At 35.5% G+C, this 25,298-nt stretch overlaps 1 protein-coding gene across 1 annotated transcript; it reads right to left on the bottom strand.

Moving 5' to 3' along the window:
* Positions 1-17,007: 17,007 nt before the first annotated feature.
* CSN2 (casein beta) lies at positions 17,008-24,735 on the bottom strand. The gene is made up of 8 exons (XM_019799951.1): positions 24,699-24,735; positions 22,632-22,694; positions 21,674-21,700; positions 20,606-20,629; positions 20,465-20,506; positions 18,423-18,959; positions 17,783-17,825; positions 17,008-17,060 (listed from the first exon to the last, which is right to left on the bottom strand). The coding sequence occupies exons 2-7, from the start codon at positions 22,680-22,682 to the stop codon at positions 17,820-17,822; spliced, it is 687 nt and encodes a 228-aa protein (XP_019655510.1). The 5' UTR covers positions 22,683-22,694; positions 24,699-24,735; the 3' UTR covers positions 17,008-17,060; positions 17,783-17,819.
* Positions 24,736-25,298: the final 563 nt, after the last annotated feature.

The following is a 25,298-nucleotide window of genomic DNA, read 5'->3' as shown; positions in this document are numbered from 1 at the left end:
TTACAATAATGACTAAGCTTCCAAATCAAATATGTAAAAATGTTATATCCTGTGTAAAAATCAACCAATTCTAGGTTAATTAATCACAAATTCTTTGCCTCTTGTTAATCTAAAGAAAAAAAAATGGCAGGCGTAGAGGGTGTTGAGTTCCTGCCATTAACTTTGGGACAATTTCATCCAAATTACAAAATAAAACCAACCCAATTATGTGGAGTTTCTGTGAATTCAGTAAAGGCGAATATTTTATATTCACCTTCAAATTCTGAATAACCTCCCTGGTGGAAGCAGGGAGAAGAGAGAAGGAAATCTTGATATAACATGTACCTCAAATTATTCATCTTGTCTCAGTAACGCAGGAATTTCTGGCTAAAATCAGTTAACCACAGTTATTTAGTAATAGTGGCTCATTAATTAGTATTATTATCTTAAATTAATAAGTCATAAAATTCAAAGTGTGCCTGTTTCTATTTTTTTGAAGGAAGTTGTTCCCAGTACCACTGAGGTGAGATATATTTGTTAAATTTAAAATATACTATTATCCAAGATACGTTACAATTTACTTAAATATATATATATGTTATATATATATATGTTTTATATATATATATGTTTTATATATATATATGTTTTATATATATATATATATGTTTTGTTTGTTTGTTTGTTTAGCAGAAGCAAATTCCAAGAGAAGACATACTCAACCAACGCTATCTGGTAAAATTTCATTAAATGTACCAAGGAACAGGAATGTTATATTGATAAATTATTTTTCCTTCTCATTATCTGCTAAAATTTAATCCATAATAGGTAATCTGATGGACTCTAGATATTGGCTGATTCCTCTCTGAAAATAATACTAACACTTTTTTTTTTATCCCAAGTCTTTAATTCACACTTTCAGTTGAATATTTGTATTGTATAGTCTGCTTTGGATCTGAATAGCCTAGTATTTAAATGGCAGTCTATAGATTTAGCTAGACTTGAATTTGCCCCTAAGTTTTACCCTTTCCCAACATGTGATGTTAGACAGTTTATCTGCTGTAAGTCTATAATCTAAATTCTAAAGTGACAATAATAATAAATATTAAATGATGTGAAAACAGTTAATACAATCCATAGTGTAAAGTAAATGATAAATAAATGTGGCTAATATCAGAAACATCATCATTTTTCCCCAGTTCATCTAATATTTTTATTTCATTTGACCAAGGTTAAATCTTTGGCCAGAAAGCAAAAATCTTTTTTAATTTTCCTAGTAATTCTGACACAAGATACTTTATAATAAAATTGCCCGAATACTTACTTCTATCTGACTGTACTTTAACTTATTTTAAATTTAAAATAAGTTAAGTAAGTAGTTTTTCTAATGTTTTAAAAAGAAATAATTGATTTAGTCCAAATTATTTGTGGTAGAAATAACACTGAAGTAGGATTAATAGTTCCTCATTCTTTACTTCTGGGAAAATCTTTGTAGGATTCTAGCTTCATTACTTGAAAATGATGGGGTTGTACTGAATGGTATCCAAGCAACTGAGAATATTTTTTCTTTTAAATAGGAACAGCTTCGTAGACTGAGCAAATACAACCAACAACAGCAGGTAATATTTTATTTATTATAATACAAAATCATATTCTGCAGAATTCAAATACATTAAATTTTAAGTTGGGTTCACTTCAAAAGATGTATTCGTTTTTCTCAAGAAATTATTCTAGCCTTGACAGTTAATAATAATTGAAAAAATTTTCGTATGATTGCCTGTTTATTTACTGTCAAGGCCATTTCTTTCTATTTATTCCTAGACTAATGCTGTCTATCGTATCCATAATTACTAACCGCGGAGAAATTTACTTTGACTAAATTACACATCAAATTCTTTTATAGTCTCTCTGATGCATTATATTCAGGACTTTATCATGTGTATATTTTCCCAAGTCCAGCCCTGGTTGGGAATTCCATAAACATTCCTGCTCATGAAAGCAGAGATGTGCCGAATAAACTTTCCATTTAAGGAAAGAGTATAGACTCCCTAGGAGGAACCAGGAGTCCTAAACATTCAAATTGTTTTTGTCAAAGCTCTCTAAGAAAGAATGGTCAAGTCGAACTTAATTGTCTCTGGACCTGTTTCCTTATGTATGTGAAATGGTAACATAGTTATTCTCGCTTCCTAGTGTTACCCTGAATATCGAATTAGCAGTCTCCGGCTCGGCTAGCCCTGGGTTTGCTTGTAGCAAGTCCAATAAAATGTTCATTCCTTCTCCTCTTGCCCTCACTTCTCAGTCTCTATGAAATTTGTTGTGCTCATTAACTTCTTGACAACATTATGAAGGTCTTTTATTAAGATGTACATTTGAACTATAATGCCTTAAACTCTTTATGCTGAGTGTATGACTAGATCAGAAACATATCTATCAACACAACCATTTAGTTTTGATCCTTTTGATTACTATAAAGTCATTCACTTGGGAGGAAAAAAAATGTTTCTTTTATTTACTGCAAATCAACTTAATTAGGACTTTAGGGGAAAAGCCCTGTCCTAGCTTAGCAAAATTACGTTTTTCATTTTCTTCTGTTATCAGTATACGAAGAGGAAAGCCAATAATGAATTTAATTTGGACCCCAATTGTTACTCTTTTATCAGTGTCCGAGTTGCTTGTGTTTAAAATAAAGTCCAAATAAATTTAAATATATGAGTATCCCCACTGAAATTCACCATTACTGATCTAAGAAATTACTGGAATGATATATTTTATTGTTTTAGCTATGATATGGCTAAGCTGTAACCTTCGCAAGTATTATTACTGTATTGGTCTTGTTCATCGTACCGTCACATTTTCTGGTCGTGTCCTCAGAGCTTAGCATACTCATCCCTGAATGAATGAAAGTACCTAGTGTTTGTTATTCATAAATGAATAAAATCAATATACTAAAATAAAATGTTTTCTCTTCCTTAGGAAACTATCCATGACCAGGTAAGACTATTTATTAACTCTAGAATATTTTAATATTTCCTTCATGTGTTATATTTTTATAATACGTGCTTCTCTTTTTTAACAGAAATATATCCCAAGAGAGAAATTGTTCTACTAACCATACCTGATAATATTTAAAAATTTACCAAAGATCAAACTTAAATAAATGATTAATAAATAGCCATGAATAGAAAATATGTAGTCTTAGAAAATTGGTAGGTTATTTTCCCCCAGTATATGAACCTTACAAATTCTTTATTTTTCCAAACGATAGTAAGCCTAGCTTTACTTTTTACTTTCCTTTTTTTCTAAAGTTGCAAAATAACAAGTGTTTTGATACTTCTTCATAATTCTGGCATAGAATACAGCTTATCCTAAATTTCATGGATGATGTTATATTCTTGGTACATTGTAAAATGAATGTGTTGTACCAGATGTCCAAGTAATTCAGAATGTACTTTATTTCCTTTTGTATAGCAACAACTTCGCGGAGTGAATGAAAACAACCTCCTCCAACTGGTAATATTTTGCTTAATAAATTACACAGTAATAATATACTGTCAAGTTTAGATGTGTTTGTTTTTAAATAGCCTCACACTTTGGAAATGATTGTTTTCTTCTCCAGCAGTTATTTCTCACTCCCAACTTTGGTGGTAATTTATATTAATTGATCTGAGGGTTTAGAACTCCTTCTCACTATTCTTTGGAATGGGAGTTGTGCCAGTCTGTCTGTCTCAGCTGATGGGAACATTGTATTTACAGTCATAAGCACTACAAAGTGTTAATCTCCATGGTTACATTAATTTCTCTTTTAACATACTTCTTAATTTTCTATCTTTATGCCCATTATCTGTTTCTAAAATTCAGTTTAAGGGCACCTGGGTGGCTCAGTTGAGTGACTGCCTTCAGCTCTGGTCGTGGTCCCAGGGTCCTGGGATAGAGCCCCACGTCGGGCTCCCTGCTGAGTGCAGGGTCTGCTTCTCCCTCTCTCCCTTCTCATGCACACTCTCTCTCTCTCTCTCTCAAATAAATAATTAGAATCTTTAAAACAAAATTAAGTAGAATAAAATTCAGTCTATATTTAGCAATCTCAAACTCTCAAGCTGTTTGACATACTTTTCTCCTGAAGAAACCATCTGGAGAGATACTGAATGTCTCTGCCAAAATACTCTCTGATCTTGTTTTGTCATCTGTGAAATGAGATTGTCAGTAATACATAACAGATGTCAGTTTTTCCCCTGCCCTAAATTCCATTGATTCTTCAGTGTTCCTAGGGATTCTGATTTCATTTTTAAGGCAATAAGCAGATACTTTGAAATATGTGTTGCCATAACGGTTCTGGGTCCTGTGAATGGTCAGGTCAATTCCATACCAGCCATGGAGCCCTCCAATCACTACTTGACATTTAGTGAATCTTATAATGATTGTTGAGGATGTTCCATATGTCTCAGGAGAAATTGACTCCAGGTAATATGATTGGCAAAATCAGTGTTGCTTCCCAAATCTCTAACATGAGAAGTATTTCAAATAGGTTGCTTCTTCCAACTTTGAAGTTTCATTCAGCCTTTGAAAGTAATCATCTCTTGTTTTGCTAATAGCCATGTCAGAAATGAATGAAATGATTCATTTTCAGAGGTTCAAAAGAGCAATTGTTCATACATTGTTGCTTTTCAATGGTCTTTCCTTCTAGCCTTTCCAACAGTTCTACCAGCTTGATGCTTATCCCTTTGCTGCTTGGTATTATCTTCCACAAATCATGCAGTATATTGGTTATACACCATCCTATGACATCATTAAACCCATTGCCTCTGAGAACATTGAAAACGTTGATGTTGTGCCAGAGTGGTGGTAAGTTCATTTAAATTACTGCATATTGATGTTCTACCGAAAGACATAAAGAAAATCATTTACGGAACATATCACAGAAACATGTAGAATCAACATGGCAAATCAGAGTTTAATGCCTCATACTGAGATGGAAAATTGATTATCTTCTGTGGCATCTATGGCTAATGTTAACCCAATAGATCATGTGGAGGGTGCTGTCTATTCTATGGTTGAAATTCATTCTTGATGAGGGTAGAAAAAGAAGCTTTTTCTCCACATGAAAAATATAAAGAATTCTTATATACAACTCGATTTCATTCTCCTTACACTTTTATTAATCTTTGAATGCCTTTCTTTTGGTTATACCCATGATATATGTAAGAATAGAGCACAGATTTGGGTGTCCAGTAGTCCTAAATTCGAATCCTGACTTTTTTGCTTACTAAAAATAATATAACATAATCATCTTTGCAAAGTATAGTGATGGGAAAAAAAGACACAGAAAATAAGTAGCAGCCCTTTTTTTGACCTAATAAAATTTTATTGCTGACTACCTTGATCACATAATTTTAACAACTTTTGTTCTTTCAGAAAAATTAAGAATTCTCAGGAACTCCACAATTATGGCTATTGGTAAGTTTGGAAATTACGTCTAACCGTTAATTCCATATCCATTTGAAGACAAAGTACAAAGATATGATTGTAGGCTATATATATATATTTTTTATTTTGGCTGCAGTCTAACTACTTGTGAACACATTAGCACTTAAATAATTACATTGGCTTAGAAATTTGCAAATTTTTGTTTCCTGATCATGCTGTATGTGAACAGCAACTTAAAAATTACCTAATTTTAACTAATATAATTTATAATATTGAAACTCCTATACAAGTATAGGAGTATGGATGTTACTAATTTTCTATGACGATGTGACTGTGAGACTCAGGTGAACCCAACAAGTGTATCCTGTTTTTTGTGATCACTGCAGTAGAAGTCCTTAGCAAGTCACACAGTGAAACCAAATGATTATATCTCAACAGGCAAACAGACTGAAATGTCAACAGATTTTTTTTTTAATTACCTTCATCCACTATATTGGAGCTGTGTGCATGTGTGGGTGTGTGTTTCCCTTCACAATGGTGGAAACTTCCTTTCAACAGATCAAACCAAAGAAAATGATAACATTCTTACCCTTGTGAAAGCTTTTTCTTCTAATTGCCTTGCCATATCTTTTATATTCCTGCAAAGGAAAATACTGTCTAGTAAATTGTTTTCAAAACTTAAAAACAGGGGCGCCTGGGTGGCTCAGTCGTTAAGCGTCTGCCTTCGGCTCAGGGCGTGATCCTGGCGTTCTGGGATCGAGCCCCACATCAGGCTCCTCTGCTATGAGCCTGCTTCTTCCTCTCCCACTCCCCCTGCTTGTGTTCCCTCTCTCGCTGGCTGTCTCTTTCTCTGTCAAATAAATAAATAAAATCTTTAAAAAAAAAAAAAACTTAAAAACAGGAGCAATGGATATATTTGTCAGCAACAGGAAAACACAAATAACATTGTGAACTTTATATTAAAATGAAGAGAAAATGACAATTAAAATATGCAAAATATAAAAGTGTCTTTTCAACTCAAAATATGTAGTATAGCTAACCACATATTTCTTTTTCTATTTACAGATGTGACTGAAAATTCCATTCTCTAAATTTCTCCTGTCTACCATGTAAAGCCATCCAATCCAAAGGCTTTGACTGTTATTGTAGAATAGGACAAACCCAAATTGAGGGCAATCTTTCTTTTTCAGTTCTCTACTGTGTATTAGAATTATCATTATTTTCCTTAAGCTAAATTTTCCTAACAGTTTAGTGTCTAAATTCCAGTTGTATCATGCCAGTATGAAGGCCACTGAATCAGAGGGTATTGAAGTCTTCACTAAGTTTCTATTATGGAAATTTTGTTTAAAAAGTCTTTGAATTGCTTCTCCTGTAAGTGCCATCATTCCATATAATTGTGTGCAGTGACTGAGATTTTTTCCTTTTCTTTTCAATAAATTACAATTTTAAAGCACAATCCATATTTTCTGTCATTATTCCATTCATCAGCATTTACATAATCCTCTTAAGAGTATGTATTTAACATTTTGTTTTCACTAAATTTTTTTATGATACTTTCAATCACATTTTAATGAAAAAAAAGTTAAAATGTCACTTCTGACTGATGCTAGCAAATTATTAACGTGGTTCAAGATCTTTCATTTGAAGTCAGTTGTCTACAGAATATTTCCCATGAGGACATAGGTGTGGCTGGAGAGAGGACAGCTGTGCGGCGTTTGTGGGTACACTGGGAATTTGAACAACCTGGTTATACAATTTTTTTATGCCATCAGGACCTATCTGGCCCAACCCCCCTGATTACAGCTGAGTTTATAAGTAGGCATATCAGGTCATAATCATCTAAAGAGTCCCCTCAGCACAGGCAGTCACCTAGTAGCTAGGGTGGGCTATTCAGTATCCTCCAGAGCCCAAGGAGGAGCTCTTTCTCAAAATGACAATTGTTACTTGCTCTGATATCCTAAAAGCCCCAGTGAGATGTACTTTCTGGGGTGTATTCTAGATTCCCAACAAACCCAACATAACATGGCCCTTTAAGAACCACCGTCTGTACAAGGTGATAACATGCAAGTGCGAGGCCTCCTGTAGCATGGCCTAAGCCATCAACTGCTCTGCATCCTATCTATAATATATATTATATATGCATAACACCCAAACAGGAATCTTTTGCCTTGAAAACAAAAAGAAAGCCATTTAGCATTGGGTCTTCCGCCTTCTCTCAGTGTTAAGATGTACATGGTGAAACAACTTGTTTAGTTTTGTTTTTTTTATCTAGAGAAGGTTTGTCACATACTCCAACTACTGGACCTGCAAGAAATTAATGGAGAGTGCAGGCCCCTGTGTCTTCCTAAAATTTATCTACCAGCTTCTGTCATCGTATCACTTCCCAAGTCCTCAAGGATACTTGATATATCTTGCATCATGAATCCTATAGAAATAAGGTCATCAAGGGCCCTTGGATGGCTCAGTCAGTTGAGTGTCTGACTCTTGATTTCCACTCAGGTCATGATCCCAGGGTTTGTGAGATTGAATCCCACACCAGTCTCCGCGCTCGGCAGGGAGTCTGCTTGAATATTTCCCCCTTCTGCCCCTCCCCCTGGCTCTCACTTTCTCTCTTTCTCTCTCAAATAAATAAATCTTTTTTTAAAAAAGAAATAAATTCATCAATTTCATGCAGGCGCCATGAGCCATGGAATAGGATACTCATGTTTCTTGCAGGCTAAACTGTGGTGCAAGATTAGAGTAGACTTGTCCTTAAAACTGTTCCATGAGGTGTAAGCTTCTGTTTGAAAGATGAAAGCAAACTGTTTCTGATATTGTTTTCTTCTTTTTCTTTAGTTTGAAAGGCAGGGTGGAGGGAAAAAAATGGGAGTATCAGGGATTTATGTGACACCATATTTAAAATACCACCTATAAGTTGGGTGGGCAGGATGGACAAAATGAGTGAAAAGGAGGGGGAGATACAGGCTTCCAGCCATGGAATGAATAAATCAAGGGGACAAAAGCTGCAGCACAGAGAGTATAGTCAATGGTACTGTGATAGTGTTGTATGGTGCCAGGTGGTAGCTATACTTATGATGACCATAGCATAATGTATACAGTTGTCCAATCACTATTTGTGTACCTGAAACTAATGTAACATTGTGTCAAATATACACCAATAAAGAATTATAAAAATGAAAAAATGAGTTGTCACTACCTCATTAAATTTGTAATAATCCATTGTTACTTTCCAAGAAACTATTGAAAAGACTAAATGGAGGGATGCCTAGGTGGCTGAGTCTGATAAGTGTCTGCCTTCACCTCAGGTCATGATTCCAGGGTCCTGGGATCGAGTTCAGGCTTCTTGCTCAGTGGGGAGCCTGCTTCTCCCTATTCTACCTCTGCCTGCTGCTCTCCCTGCTTGTGCTCTCTCTCTCTCTCTGGCAAATAAATAAATGACATCTTAAAAAAAAAAAAGGCCAAATGGGGAAATAGAATAATGATACAATTCACTTTCCTTACATCTTTTAGATTTTAACAGTTGCTGCAATTTCCCCAGAGATGCAAAATTATCATTTTTTATAGAAGGAGACATAACAATGGTTTCTATTCAGTAATTTTTGAACTTTTTACTTCATACACAAGGGAAGTAATATGGGGATCACAGCAGTTACTAAATATATCTATTCCCACTCTAAGCAGAAGACTTACCATTGATGATGTGGAGTAGGCTTGGAAGGACGCTAACTTGGGAGCAACATCCATTATTACTTGACTCAAAGAAATCCCAGTATGAGCCACAAATCATCAGGACATTCCCCAACTAATGAGTGGTAAGACAGAGAATGGATCCCAGAGCCTGTAAGAAGATCAGCTAGTTTCTTTCTTTATGTAAATGCTCCGTAACTCATAGGATGAAGACAAGGATCAGGACTGGGAATATGATGTTATATAGTAGGATGCTTCCTACAGAAGTTTGACTTTTCCTACATTCAAGGGTTACACATTCATAAATTAATTATTATTCAGACATTGGGGTGGATCTTCACTCTGTTGGTAGCTTGAGCCAGAATCCTGTTTACCAGACATATTGTATTCACCAAAATATTTTTATATTTACCTGTAAAAAATAACCCTGATGAAACTGCCATTAAATTTTTCTTAAGGATATGATTAGTTCCCACAGATGTCATTTCTGCTTTGACCATTTGTCGTGTAATAATTACCACCACCATCCCTCCTCCACTAAATCTCTAAAATTTTTAATTATCACCTTACTTCAGGAATTTACTTGCTATCACTTTGGTGACTGGACTCCTTCCATCTTCCCTGAGGTCAGAAATACAATTTTAATTATTGTGTGCCTCCTAATAGAGTTCTCAGTCAACAGTGGTTAGAGAAAAAGACTTTTATAAAAATCCATTCTTAATGGAAAAGGTTAAAGGACAATCATCTATGCTTTGTCTGTAGACATGGGGGAAGTGGTGGGTCATTAGAATTAAGCATATCTATCTACAGATATTTTTTGAATGTTTCCCTTTTTATTATGATTACAAACCTTCTAGAACTCAGCAGATAACATGAATAAGTGTGAAAATGGTGGGGGGGGGAATGATGCTGACAGTGAACTGGAGTATATGCCTTCTCCTTCTGCTACTCCTTCCAATCTCTTGTTGCCATGCAGAATACATAGATCAACCGTGACCAGATATTGGGACTCATAGGAGAAGCTAGAAATGTGAATTGGTGGGTAAAATTACCTGATTTTTAATATGGTCTAGTTTTTTTTTTAATATAAAATGCACAGTCCCCTTCTCTTTATTGCCCACACTCAGCCCCTAAGACACTAGTGCATATACTCCATTGTACATTAAGGAAAGAACTTTCTAATTTTTTTTTTGTTCTTACTGCCGAGCCATGTTAAGGTTGAAGAAAAGTGAGAAGGGAAATTAAGATAACCATTATCTATGGTAAACAAAGAAATCATGATTTCATCATGAAAAAGAGGCACAATGAGAGTTTCGGGAGCATTTGGGAGTTAGAGACGCTCAGAATCTTTCATATTTCCCAATATATTTCATTTTTTCCTAATAATTGATATCTCACTTTCTTAAATTTCACATGAAACCTACAAGCTTGTAAATTTATGTTATTCTAGTTACTATAGATTGAATGTTTGTGTTTCCTCTACATTCATATGTTAAAACCCCTATCCCCAATGTGATGGTAGTTGAATGTGGGGACTTTGGAGGCAACTGGGTCATGAAGGTGGAAACTTCATGAGTGAGATTAATGCTCTTAAAATAAATGATTTGAGAGAGATGCCCTCTCTCTCTCCCTCTCTCTCTTTCTCTCTCTCTCTGCCATGTGAGTATCCAGCAAGAAGGTGGCTATCCACAAGCCAGGAAGACAGCTTTCACCAGACACAGGATCTGCTGGTACCTTGAACTTGAGCTCCCAGCCTCCAAAATTGTAAGAAATAAATGGTGGTTGTTTATGCCATTTGGTGCATGGTATTTTGTTATGGAGACCTGAACTAGAGCATTCATTGTGTAATTAAAAAACTCAACCTTGAATTTTTTTTTTCTTCACAAATTTAAGCTCTATGGTCATAAGCAGTAGAAGATCCACTATCACAGAACTATGACATACAGGAATTTTATTCTCTTTGGTCAGGAATATCATGGTGCCAAGTGACATAATTAAACCTTACCTCAAATCAATGGAAAAAAAAAAAGAAGGGAATTTATTAGGGTGTGTAACTAAGAGTGAAGTACCGATGGTTTAGGAACTTGAAGGTGATCACCAACCCTTTTGTTCATCTTTCACTTTGGATTTCATCTTCTTTTGACTAACTTAATTTGCAGGAGATAAGAAAGATGGCTTGCCCACATCTCAGGGCTTCGTGGTTGTTCAGATCCTAAATCCCACAGGAAATGACTACACCGCAGGTTCCCTAAGTGTTCATGCATCAGTAGAAGAATGTTAATTGGCTCTGCTTGGGGCAAGGACCTCTCCCTTTGGGTATTATGACACCCCTGGCTTGGAGTATATATGCTCACTTTTTTATTTTGTTGAGGAAAAATAAGAATCAGACTGGTGAGAGACCAAGTGACACTCGGAGAAGTAGGAGAACTCGGATTTATTTTACGTTGGCGGACCCAGATGAGCTCCTGCTCCAAATTCTGGGCCCCAGGCAACAGGGTTACAGGGCTTTTACAGAGGACTGCAGGCAGTCAGTTTCCAAGAGCTATGCTGACTGCTGGTGGATGGGTTTAAACTGGGGGGGTGGGGGCTGCTTTAGGCGGGAACAGTAGTGCAGGGAGCCTGTGGAGGAAGCCTGTTTACAGAAGGAGAAACAGCTGGTTATCTTTTGCTCCCAGTAAGACTTCTGGTTATCTCTAGCTTACTGTTAGTAACGTTCCATCTCCTGGGCCCTCTTGGCCTGGGCCTGCTCTGGTCAATTTTCCTCTATAATCTGAGAGTCATTAAAATCTTCTAAAATTACATGTTAAAATACACATGTATTTTAACACATGTTAAAATTGGAATTGTAGTTCAGAATTAAGTCATACACTATTCGAGCTTTCACCATTAAAAATTTTTTTCTCCTTTGGGGACTAAATTTCAACGTCTTCCCATTTACAAGCTTTGCTTTCAATAATTTCAGTAAGGCAGAAATTTTTCAGTTCTCCATTTTTAAAGTAACTTTTCAAAGGTTTTCAAATGATTTGTAAACAAAATGTAACCCAAATCTGTATGCTTTGTTTTACTAGCTTCCTAACTGCTATAACCAAGTACCACAAATTGGGTGGCTTAAAATAACAGAAACTTATTCTCTCATTGTCTGGAGGCTAGAAATCTGAAATCAATGTGTTGGTAGGGCCATGCTTCCTCTAAAGGCTCTAGAAATCCCTCCTTGGCTCTTCCTAGCTTCTGGTGGTGGTTGGCAATCCTTGGCATTCCTTAACTTGTGGCTGCATCTTGAACTATAAAACTCCAATTTCTGCTTCCATCTTCATACGGCTATCTTTCCTCTGTGTATGTCCATGACCACATTTGCCTTTCTTATAAGGACAATAATCATTGGATTAAGAGCCCATCTAACCTAGATTACCTTATTTTACCGTAATTACATCTATAAACTCTATAACTCCCTATATCAAGTAAGGTTACATTCATAGGTACCTGGGTTAGGACTTAAATATAACTTTTGTGGGGATAGAATTCTACCCACTATACTCGCTTCTGCAGAAAATTTAATATTTTTGTGGTATACTTAAATTGGTTTTCAGATTGGTTCTCTCAAAAGTTTCCTAAGTCCAATTGATAATTTTTTTAAAAGATTTTATTTATTTATGTGACAGAGAGACAGCCAGTGAGAGAGGGAACACAGCAGGGGAGTAGGAGAGGAAGAAGCAGGCTCCCAGTGGAGGAGACTGATGTGGGACTCGATTCCAGAACGCCGGGATCATGCCCTGAGCCGAAGGCAGATGCTTAACGACTGAGCCACCCAGGCGCCCCCAATTGATAATTGTTAAAGAGAGGAATACATTCTTATTGACATATTTCATTAAAGTTGACAACTTTGTTGCATTATTTTATAGTTCATGACTTTGTATATATGTAAATATTTGTAATTTTCTACTTCAGCTTCTACTTAATTGAAGTTTACTTGGAAGCAATTATGAATTATGTAAATGTTTTGCGCCCTAGTAATTGGAGGTGAGGAAAGATGCAAAGCGAGGGGAGAACTACGTCACTACAAGTTGAAGGATATCGGCAGGTTTGCTTTCTCAGCACACAGGTTTTCTCCAGAACAGCTGTGCATACCATAGCATCAATCTCAGTTGGTCGGCATGACTGTGTGCTTATCTCTAGAGTCACTGACTCTTGGCCAACACCACGGTACTTAATAACTAAAGGCAAATGATACTATAACCATATGCCTGTGCTTTGCTTTGGGCAGGATGTACCAGTAGTCAGGACCAGGTTTTAGCGGACTCTAGGAGTGGAGAGTGAAGCAGGGATGGTTTTCAGCAGTTAAAGGCTGGTCCTGTAGCTAAAATATGCCTGCATGACAAAGCTTTTGTGAGAGACCCTCCCAACAAGTAGTTTTGAGCTTCCTGGTAGGCGGTGTTCTGCACAGCCTCCGTGGGTGGCTTCAGCCCTGGAGATAAAGCACATCCCGGGCTACCCAGCAGTGGGAGGACAAGCAAGTTGCTCCTGAGATCTTAGCACCTCTTTTACTGAGTATCCTTCCCTGGCTGTTGCTGTCTTTATTACAATATAACTGCTTGAGTCCTCGAATCCTTTCAGCAATAAAAAACTGAAGATGATTGTTATGTAATGAATACAGGCTGCACAGAAAAACTGCACCTCTGGATAGTATACAGAGAGAAAAACGAAGCAGGAATCAATCTGCAAGTTCTCTCCCATCTCCTGTTTCCCATATTTGAAACGTCACCCCAGTAGAGGCTAAAACCATACATTTTACTGTAGCGTTATGCAGCCATTCCATCGCTTCTGAGGATACTCGGTCCACTGGCCTAGTGTAGAATTATAGTTAAGTTCAGAGGTGGAGAGACGATTCCACACTGCGGAAGCCCCGCCTTTAGGGAAAAAGAAGGTAGGCAAGACGGTGATGAAGAAATACTTGATTTTACATGTAATACACATTTACATGTTTAAAGCAACAAACAGGCAGATAGAAAAGCACACACATTAAAATCTATTATCATAAAGTACTCATTCTCCAGGGTAAGGGAAAGAACATCACTAGCAACTGAAAGCAATACATGTTCCCTATCAAGTTCTACTTCCCCTCAGATAACCACTAGTCTAACTTAGGGCTCTAGAAATTAATTTTCATAGATCCTAATATGTAATATTTACGGTGTGTACAATCTTGTATATTTGTGTCTGGCTACCTATCATTCAATCCTTTTTATATAAAATTCATCCATGTGGTGCATGTGTGGCAGTTGCTCATTCACATTAATTGCAGTGCAACATTCCACTCTATTGTATATCACAACTCATTTATACAAAATACTGTTGATTCACATTAGTGTTGATTTTAATTTGGGGTATGAAGAATAATGTTGCTAAGAACTTGGGTACTCATTTTTGGTGCACATATATGTGTTTGTTTTTTTTTAAGATTTTATTTATTTATTTGACAGAGATAGAGACAGCCAGCGACAGAGGGAACACAAGCAGGGGGAGTGGGAGAGGAAGAAGCAGGCTCAAAGCGGAGGAGCCTGATGTGGGGCTCGATCCCAGAACGCCGGGATCACGCCCTGAGCCGAAGGCAGACGCTTAACCGCTGTGCCACCCAGGTGCCCCTACATGTGTTATTTCTGTTGGCTATATTCTTTTTTTAAAGATTTTATTTATTTATTTGAGAAAGTGTGAGAGAAAGCAGGAGAGGCAGAAGCAGACCCCCTGCTGAGGAAGGAGCTGGACCCATCAGGGTTCAATCCCAGGACCCTGGGATCATGCCCTCAGCCCAAGGCAGATGCTTAACCAACTGCGCCACCCAGGTACCCCTCTTGGCTGTATTCTTAAGAGTAAAACTAGTCATAAGACATGCAGATGCTGATCTTTGACAAAGACTGACACAGGTTTCCAAGGGCCTCCTGCCAGTTTACATTTACATCAGCATTGCTTAGCATTCCTATTGTTTGTTTTTGCTAACACTCCCTAAGGACATTTTTTTTTTAATTTTAATCATTCTGGTGATTGTGTCATAATATTGTGTGGTAGCTTTAATTAGCATTTTCCTGAGGACTGCTGGTGTTCAGTACCTTTTCATATGTTTATTGGCCGTTAGGAAACTCACTTTTGATGAAGTGCGTATTCAAGTAAGTCTATTGCCTCTGTATCATTTTTTTCTCTTACTGAAATATGCCCAATTAAATTTGAGCAATTCACAGACTGGATCCAGATGAAGAGTTGTGCTTGCTCATGACAGATTTGGGATGTTAATTAGATACTTGGGTGTGGAGGCCAAGAAGGCAAATTGAGTGTGTGAGTTTGGAGTTAGGAAAGAATGAGCTCGGAGATACACATTTAGAAGCTTTCAACCCATAAATAGCCTTAAAGCCATGGAACTAAGCACTGCCAGCCAGGGTAAGGCTAAAAACTCAGGGTGCTCCAACACTTAAAGGTTGGAAAAAGAAATGCCAGAAAGGAGACTGCAGAGAAATGGCTAATGAGCTAAGAGAGAAGCCAAGGGTTTTAGTGGGTTTAATATTTCAAATGAAGAGAAGTACGGTATTTCCAAAAAAGGGGATGATCAGCTCTACCAAATACCTCTGACAGGTTGGGTAAAATGAATACAGATTAGCCAGATAAAAGTTGTTGGTAACTTTGGAAAAAAGTGATTTCCATAGGGACAAAACTTTGATGGAAGCAGGTTAATGAAAGCATAATCTATTCAGTATGGATAGTTCTCTTAACAGTTGCCATAGAGTAGCCTAAAGGACTGGGAGGGGTTTGGAAGTCTATTGTTACAAGATGGAATTTTCTTTAAAAATGAAAGCCATTATAGCATAAGTTGTCTCACATTTGATCCTTAGGTGAGGGAGTTACTGAGAATGGCAGGAAAGATGACATAATTGCTGAGGATGAGTTGCTGTGTAAACTCAAGGGGATGAGATTGGGTGTACGGGTGTTGTAGTTGGTGGGGGGATTATTCATTATAATGAAACAATTACTCTGCAATAAAAAAAAATGGATATTAGAGTCTCCTGTTAAGGCTTATTTCTTGGTCGTTACTGGCCAAAACCACATAACCCAGTTCATTCTGATTGTGATACTGGCTCTTGCTGCTCTGGTGTAAGTGAAGTCAGTAATGCGGAACTCTAGGGAGCCATTGTCCTGCACCTGTACAATGCATTCAGCATATTAAAACTTCAATAGAAACCTTTGAATTGCCTATTTTATAGATGTGGAAATTGAAGCTCTGAAGGACTGAGTAACTTTCACAGCACCGCTTAGTTACACGTTGTTGAACTGCGAATCAGCTTTCACATTTGAAGCTTTTTTTTTTTTTCCATAGTGACCGTAAAATTTAACATCAAATACTGAGTACGTTTGAGAGTGAAAGGCACAAGCGTACTAGTTTAACTGGGCAATGGGTGTAAACCAAGGCTTTCTAGAGCACACACAGTGTATGATCACCCTATCTTTTCCGCCACTTTTTGATAGTCTTTACCATTCAATTCAAAGCATTCTATGTAATTTCAATTCTTCCATGGCTATCTTTAACACCAATAATCTTAAATTGACAATAATCTTAAGGCCAACTCAGGTTTAAAAAAATTATAATAAAGACAGAAAAACTTAAATATGCCTAAAGGATTAATTTATTGAAATGACTGGTTAGGAAATAGATATTTAAATAATAACAAACACAATTCCAGAAACTATACATATTTTTCCCATGTTTAGGATATTTCCAACTCAAAATTAAATTTCTATGGTATTATTGAATTAAAATTTGGAAAATGTAGAGTTTATGAGTCAAATTCAGATTAAGATGAATGTCATATAGTACATAAAATAAATAAAGGAACAAATTTTCATTTTTTCCACGTAGATTCATTTAAAAATTATTAATTTTTGCTATCAGGAATTTGAGTGAAAAGATGCCACATTTCCAGTCGCAGTCAATTCTGTAGAATTTAAAGAACACATAGAATTAGTTATGTTATGTGCTATAACTATTCATCCCTCCTCATTTGTAATTTTGGTGTGATTAATTTACAAGACAAATTTTGTTAAAAATGCAAAATGTGGAGCCCTACCTTGGAGGCATATGAAAATTCTTGTATGATTAAATATCAGCTCACCTGATATTGTTTTAGTGAAATGTCTAGTCTATCATGATCACAGAGTTGCATTTTATGAATCCCAAAGCTATATTCTCTCCTCTTTTTAAACCTCATACCTGGAATAATTAATTTTATCTTGACTCATGAATTAAAGGATAATATGTAAATTTTAAATGAGATAAAAACAACTGAAGTTATGAAGCTTAAGTTAGAAATGAGAATGAAAGTGATCTTTTAAAAAATCTCAAATATATTCACGTAGCAGTAGGAGAAATTATTTTCAGTTTTTCCTAAAACACAATGATAATCAAGCATCAGAACATAGGCACTTGAATGGAAACCAGTGAAATCTGTCAATGGCACACAATTAAAATTTAATACATACTTTCAGGTTAGTAGATGTTAGTCAACCCTTGAGACATCCATGATACTTTGATCATTAATAAATAAGTTGGTATATTGATAAAGTTTGTCACTGTCTTAGACTTATCCAGGAGAATGAAATGTAAAAAGATATCATCTATAAAAATGATCAGTGTAATCTCCAAACTCCCAAAACTTACCAAAGTCCAAAGTGGGGACATTAACTCTGAAATTCTCTTAAACCTTAAAAATAAAAAAAATTTAAAAAGCAAAATAAATAAATATACAATTCACATTTTGGCAAAGACACTTTCCCTAACAATTCTTTGAGTAATAAAATAATCATCTCAATTGTTTACCATCATATGTGCATATGTCAAAAACAAGATGTGAAATAAGGCATCTGCCCAATAAACATACACAAGAAAAACTTCGGAACTGTAGAAAATAAAAAGCCTCTTTATTCCAAGCCCAATCAGACTATCAAATTTAATTAGGGCTTTAATAAGCCTTAATCCTCTTTATCCAAATTCTCAACAGATCAATTAAATCAGAATCTCCTGAAATAATTTTTTCCCAGTAGTATCTTCTACATAGAAGATCAGGACAATTATATCAGAATCTCTGCAGGTAGCCCAGACATTGGAATTTTGGAAAGAAAAAGTTCTACAGGTATTCTATTACATCATTAGTACTGAGAATCACTGATCTAAAACAAAGAATGCATTTTAGATCCATTCATTATTCATTTATTCTTTCATTCTAGAGTTCTCACTTACTTCCTTTATTGCCATATTCATGTCATAAGTGAGACAGCAGAATTAGTAAGTTTGGACTTACAACAGCAGAGCTGTAAACTGGGGCAAGTGGTTGAGTCACAGGGTGGGCCTCACGGCTAGGCTCCTGGTACAGCAGAAAGGCTTGTGGGGGCATGTCTCTCTGGGGGAAGGGCATCACTTGCTGGGGAAAAGCCAGGACTTTGGACTGTGGGATGGACAGCAATGGCTGAGGAGTAAGCATGGGAGTCTGAGAAAGAGGCTGGGGGATCTGGTGCATCAGGGGCTGGAGCAGAGGCTGAGGCTGAGGCTGAGATTGAAGAAAGTGCAGATTTTCAAGATCAGCAAGGCTCTGGATTTGGCTGTTCGAAAAGGGCACTATTGGTGATTTAAGGAAGGGCATCACTTTGCTCCTAGAAAAGATGCTCTCCTTAACTTTGGGGACTTCCATTATTTCAGGCTGAGGGAAAGGCAGCACCACAACAGGCTGAGCAAGAGACAGGACATTCTGTGGAAGGATAGCATAAGGGATGGAATCAGCACTAGGATAGACTAGAGACTGTTGCTGGAAAGGGGTGTGGATTTTATTCTGGCGTTCATTCTGGAAAGAAGGAAAAGAATCTTTGAGTTCATGATTCTGCCATAACAGTCACTTGTGATGAATTAACCTCCTGTCTTTTGAACAATCATAATTGAGTGAAAAAAGAGAGGGAAAATCTTTTACTGATTTGATGAAGACATTATTTTCAATCAAATGAAGACTAATGAGTAAAATGCTCATTGAGGGTTTCTCATTAACTCACTCCCTTCATAGGTGAATTTACAGATCAAACAGAAATCAATGTTTGGAGATTTCAAGACTTGGTTCAACTTTTCCCAAATCTCCTAGATAGCTCTAGCTGTCCACTTTGGTCTTCATAGGCATGGACATGTCAACATAATATTTTTATAATAGAGCAAATTGTGTTTATATCAAAGATCTATTTAGAAAGACTTAGAGGGATAACTCCAAGATTTATTTGTTGTTGCTGCTGTTATTTTAATGAAAATTACTCTTACTTTGCAGCTTAACTCAAGGAGTTACTTCACACCAGCCCCCTTCTAGCACTACTTCCCTTGGGAGAAGGTAGTCTTTCAAGAGACATCAATTTGTAAATTCATTTTGATTTAGGAAATATTTCGTGTAAGTTCCAAATAATACAACTTCATTGATAAAATAGGGAAGTTGAAATATTACAATTAAATAAATATATTACACGTGTAACTGGGTTAAATGAGGAATTTTATGTTGTCGAAGAAAATGCTCAATTTTAAGCAAGCTCTACAACTTAATAACTGTGTGATATTGTCAGACAGTTGTGTACTCAATTGTTCTCTACCTCCCTTATCTCATCGGTGTAATGGAAATTCTTTTAAGAACTTCATGTATTTGTAAATGTTAATATAAAACCTACAAAATGTTATATAAAATCATTGAATATTCACTGTGTGCCAGCTTATCAATACTCAGGGGTTAGGAATATTCTTGGTTTACAGAAAAGGAAATTAAGTACGGAGAAACTCGGGGCCAAAGGTATACAGCTAAAGAATGTGCCATATTGCCTTATTCTCTTTCATCAGAATAACCATCTTGAGACAGGGGTACCTAGCTCCCCAGCTGGAAATGTGAGTAAATCAAGAATTATTCTTAGGGGGGCGCCTGGGTGGCACAGCGGTTAAAGAGTCTGCCTTCGGCTCAGGGCATGATCCCGGCGTTATGGGATCGAGCCCCACATCAGGCTCCTCCGCTATGAGCCTGCTTCTTCCTCTCCCACTCCCCCTGCTTGTGTTCCCTCTCTCGCTGGCTGTCTCTATCTCTGTCAAATAAATAAATAAAATCTTTAAAAAAATAAAAAAAGAATTATTCTTAGGTTTTGATTCTATACTCTGCAAATTGATTGAGTTTGAAAAATGCATTTATGTCTTAAAAATATTTTGACTTTGTCAAAACTTAATTTCTACACTGGCATTTATTTTATTATCATTCTTTAGAGTGAATATACACATATTTTGAAGGTATTATATTTCACAATAATTTTAGAAATGAACTTATCATGAGTAAGTTACCTCTCTTTGCTGCTGTTCCTCACTCTTAAAATTCTCAAGTTTCTGATAAAAACCAAATCACATATAAAGAAATGTTACCACTTATAAAAATTAAATGTAGAAAGTTTTGAAAATAAGTACATTTAAATATGAAGATGTTACCTTGTTGACGTGTGTAATGGATTCCTTCATAAAAATAAAAATAAAATTAGTTTTAGTTTTATGAATGTTCCTTATTTGTCAATACAAATCAGAAGATTAAGACACATAATAGGTTAATGTGGACACCTTGTTTTATAATATTAAAAACTCAGGATAATTGCTGAAACTTAGATGTTGCATTATTCTGCATAAGCTTGTCATCTAAAAGAAAAATGAATGCAGTTACATAAGAGAAGAAAATTGGGGAACATCGTACAAAAAGAGGTATTTAGTAAATGCTAATTTTCTCCATCACCATGCTCCTTTCCGAGGACAACAAATCATTGCTAATACCCTATCTGATTCTAAAAGAATAATATTCATTGATAATATGAATTCTATCTTTTAATTCTTTTAATCATTTTAGGTTACTTATTATGTTAACACTTCAAATTAATTATAAGAAATAAACGCCTCCCTTAAAGGTCTGATAGCCTTGTAGAGAGACAAAGAATACTGATGCACAATTTAACTAACAGGTTAACTAACATATCCAAAAAGAGTGATGCCAGGGTAAATACCTACCTGATTCTCCTAGGCAGATTTAGGACTACACTACGTCTCACCATCTCTTACTTACTAAAGTGACTCTTGTAGTTGCAAAATGTGTCCATTTGCATGTCAGCTCTTTACTATAGGCATCCCTTTTTTCCCTTGTACCACAGCTCCTAGTCAGTGTCTGATCCACAGACAGCACTCAATAAATACCAGTATAGGGGATGAAGACAAGGTAAAGAGAACTCAAGACAGAAAGCAGGACTGTAGAGTTCATTAAAAAAAAGAGGGGGTCACGACACAATTTCAAGTAGCGAGCCAACTTAGAAAGTGCTAGAATACTGAATTCTCCAGATATTTATTCTGTCCTTACGCATATGCAATGGAAAAAAATATATAATAGAAATTTACATCAAAACTTATGTCAGAACAGAGTTGCTTTTACCTAACTGTCCTAATGTAACACAATAGAAAGATAGTACAGCATTTTACTGTTCCAAAACTGGGAAATTTCCTCTGAAAACATTGTCTTACCTCACTGCTTGAAAGGCTTTCCACAGTCTGTAAAAGAAAAACAAAGTAATAAAACAATCAACAACCGGCTTTTCCTAGATCATTGCAGAATGTTAATATTTATAGCTGGAAATTTTTTTGTGAATAAAAATATCTTACTTCAGTGGATACAGTGAGTTCTTCCTTCTGTAACAGTAAAAGACAAAAAAAAAAAAAAAAAAAAAAACACCATTTTGGTTTCCATAGGNCCATAGGTAACTCATTATTAAACATTTTTCCTATTTAAGCTTTACCTTCTTTATGCAGAGCTATCTATTTCATAAATTTGAGAAACAAAAAATTCTTATTGAGAGTCTTGAAAGGTAGTTGTTTTTATGTCTTTTATATTTAGTAACTTTATTGATACATTTTTATCCTATGTGAATAAACAGTTTTTGATGGGTGACAAAGTTATTTAACTTTGTTTTATTTTATTTTTTATTATTTTTTATTTTTTACTTTGTTTTTAAAAGTTTATTATGATTACAAATATATTTATGATTATAATTATTGCCTGATACTCCATCCTCTCAATGTCTTTGGATAGACACAGGTAGAATTGGGCCCAGTGCCATAAGGTAAGAGATGCATTTTATCACTGGAATAAGAATTATTTATCTAGGTTGCACATGCACGCAATCATATCTGTGCAATATTATTATTGTCATTTTTATATCTGTTTCTTTTGTTTTGTCTGTTTGCTTATCTGTCTATTTGCTTTTCCTTTAGGAACTGGTGGCACAGTGATATAGAAAGAATTTGACCCCGATTTATGCCCCTACAGCACACTGTTGAAAATAGATGAAAGTAAATGATTTTCTAAGAAATGCAAATGAATCTGTTGAAATTCTGCTTTATTTGTACTGTAACAATGTTGCTGATGTTCTTCTCTAATAGGCAGATACTCCATTATATCTTAATTATTTAGACATTTGCTTACCTCTCTTGCAAGAGCAAGAGCCACCAGGCAGGCAAGGATGAGGACCTTCATGGCTATCAAGTCCTGTCAATGGGGAAATGAAAGAGTGGTAATATATTGGTCAATCTATTTTCTTATTTAGCTAGGATTACTTTCCTTTTAAAGAAACTAAAGATAATAAGTAATAAAAATAACTGCATTTTAGAAAAAATACTAATAGAGGCTTTATTTTATAGGCAGGGTCAAGGTCTACTATGGCTCCTTACTCTTACATATCATTTTCATACTTAAGGGCCAGCCATTCAGCTTTTTTCAGCCATCGCCTCTACCTTACTTCACTCTTTTTCATCTCATTCATAGCACTATAGTTAGGTTTTTGGGTTTTTTTTGAAAGACAGGAAAAAGTTATAAGTATTTACAGAAACATTTATTAATCAATTCATTCTTTCAAAAATATTTATTTAACACCTTCTATTGCAAGACACTGTCTAGGTGCTGGGATGATAGCACAAACAAAATATTAAGGTCTCAGCCCTGATAGAGCCTCAGTTCTATCTGGAGGAGACTGATCAAAGAAAATATATACAAAGAAGATCATATTTTCTTTTTTTTTTTTTTACTAAACCAAATTATTTCCATGAATATTGGTTTTTTGATTATTTCTCCTTATTTCCAATTAGACTGAGATTTTCATTGGAGCATTTTCTTTATTTCCTCCATTTATCCTGATGCTCACTGATTGGTTTGTCTCCTCTCCATTTATAACCATGACTAAGTCCACATCCATAAACATCTAATAATGTCTCCTCTCCTTTGTGCCACATCACTTTAGAGATCATACACTATATTTTTTTCTGTGATTTCTTGATGATTTACCCAAGTGTCAGGTCCTCTTGCCCAATCCCCACTCCAGGCTTCTCGTAGTATAACATAATATACATGTTAACCTTTTTAACCAAAATGTGCTAAATGCTTAATTTTGTTTCATTTCTATTAATTTCTTATACAAAATGATGTTTGTGCCACTAATATCACTTGGCATACCATCTTCAATCTCAGATATTTAAAATAAATTTCTGAACTAAAAACATTTCATGAAAAAAGTCCCTAATTCATCTGCAAAATATCCTTTCCAATATTTGAAGCCTGAAGATTATGCTCTTTCTTCGGGAAAAAATATTTTTTTCTAGATCTTTCTCATGGGAACTATATAAATCTTAATTTTGCTTTGCCTAAGAGCTTCATAAGTTTCCAAATAATTTCTTATTGTCAGGACTCAAAAAAAAAAAACAAAACAAAACTTGATATCCTATTAGAGATCATGTGTAGGAAGGATCTCATTGCATTTTCTATATTTTATGATTAATTAGTATTTTATATACTAATTTTCTAGCCAGAACTTCATTTTGACCAGTGGATTCTAAAGTACTCTTTCTTTCAAATCTTCTCTTTCCTTTGCTTTTGCTTCCAAGTCATCTCCGTCCCATCTAGAATTTTCTTACAAAGTAAAACATTTTCTTTTTAACTTAATTCTTACTTCATATGTCTATTTTAATAATATTTTGAACTATTATAAGCCAAATGATAAAGTGGGACATTGGAGGCACTAAATAAGTTTGATGAATACATACTTCTGAAAAAATATTTATAAACATTTCAAGTAATGCACATCCCCAACACGTCCTGCAGTTTCTTGTCTCAATATGCTCCCTCTAAAACTACTGTGGGATAAAGGTTTCCAATTAATTATTCAGATCCTCAAACAATAATTTAAATATGTCTTCTTTTATTGTTGCTGTATGTTTAACCAAATTGGAAGACTTATGAATTCAAGATAGATTTTTTAAATATACCCTGTTAACTGGTCTTGTTACTACATTTTTTAAGCTCATGCAGTCATAATTTGTACCCAATCTCTATAGACATTTCTATTTTTTTAACCTAAGTGTTGAAAATAGTGTCAGTACTACTTTAAATACCCTTATTTCAAAGACTGTATTTAAAGCAATTATTTTCTTCATATATCTCAGCCTAGTTTGAAATAAAGGTGAAGAGAGAATACATCAAATTTAAATCTGAAATTCTTACCTGTTTTCCAAGGTGGAGGACAGGAAGTGAAGGGGAAGCTAAGTGGATGATGGTCTGTCTGCTTTTGTGGTGGTTTATATACTGTATTTGGTGGTATGCTAATTCTGTGGTTTGAGATAAAATCAATAGTGAGCTTCAATTCCAAGAAGTCCACATGATTAGAATATGATTTCTGCCTATTATCCGTCCCCAGAAATTCTGGGGAGCATTTTAACAAGGGAGCAATTCACAAGCCAGTAAAGGAAATCTGTCCAGGAAATGCAATTGTCTAATAACTTAAAAAATAACTGGAAGACATTGAGACTCTGGCTCAATCCTCAACTTATTGTGGATGCAATTAAGTCTCTTTAGCACTGGGTGGGTCCTCAAGATATTAATTGTGGGGGAATTCTATATGAACATCAGAGATACACAAGGGCTTCACAAAGGCCACAATTTCATGCTAACGTGAGCAGTTGTTAGTGTTTTAAGCTGCGGTGGAGAAACTGAAAACATAACATGTCCATGATGTTAGTTTAGTCACGTAAGGCAAACTGCTTAGCTCCCAGGACCACTTGATTTGGGAAAAATAGATCATTCACTTCAAACCAATATTCTGTA

This window comes from Ailuropoda melanoleuca, chromosome 11, assembly GCF_002007445.2.
Source record: "Ailuropoda melanoleuca isolate Jingjing chromosome 11, ASM200744v2, whole genome shotgun sequence".
Taxonomy (NCBI): Eukaryota; Metazoa; Chordata; class Mammalia; order Carnivora; family Ursidae; genus Ailuropoda; species Ailuropoda melanoleuca.
The sequence above is the reverse complement of the archived record's forward strand: the minus strand, read 5'-3'. Positions and strand labels throughout refer to the sequence as shown.

What these genes read in the sequence shown, in the direction of transcription:
- CSN2 (XM_019799951.1), bottom strand. Translation starts at nt 22,682, where the DNA reads ATGAAGGTCCTCATCCTTGCCTGCCTGGTGGCTCTTGCTCTTGCAAGA. An exon ending in AAAGCCTTTCAAGCAGTGAG is followed by an intron (nt 20,630 to 21,673) that starts GTAAGACAATGT and finishes ATTTTTATGAAG; the next exon opens with GAATCCATTACACACGTCAA. An exon ending in CCATTACACACGTCAACAAG is followed by an intron (nt 20,507 to 20,605) that starts GTAACATCTTCA and finishes GGTTTTTATCAG; the next exon opens with AAACTTGAGAATTTTAAGAG.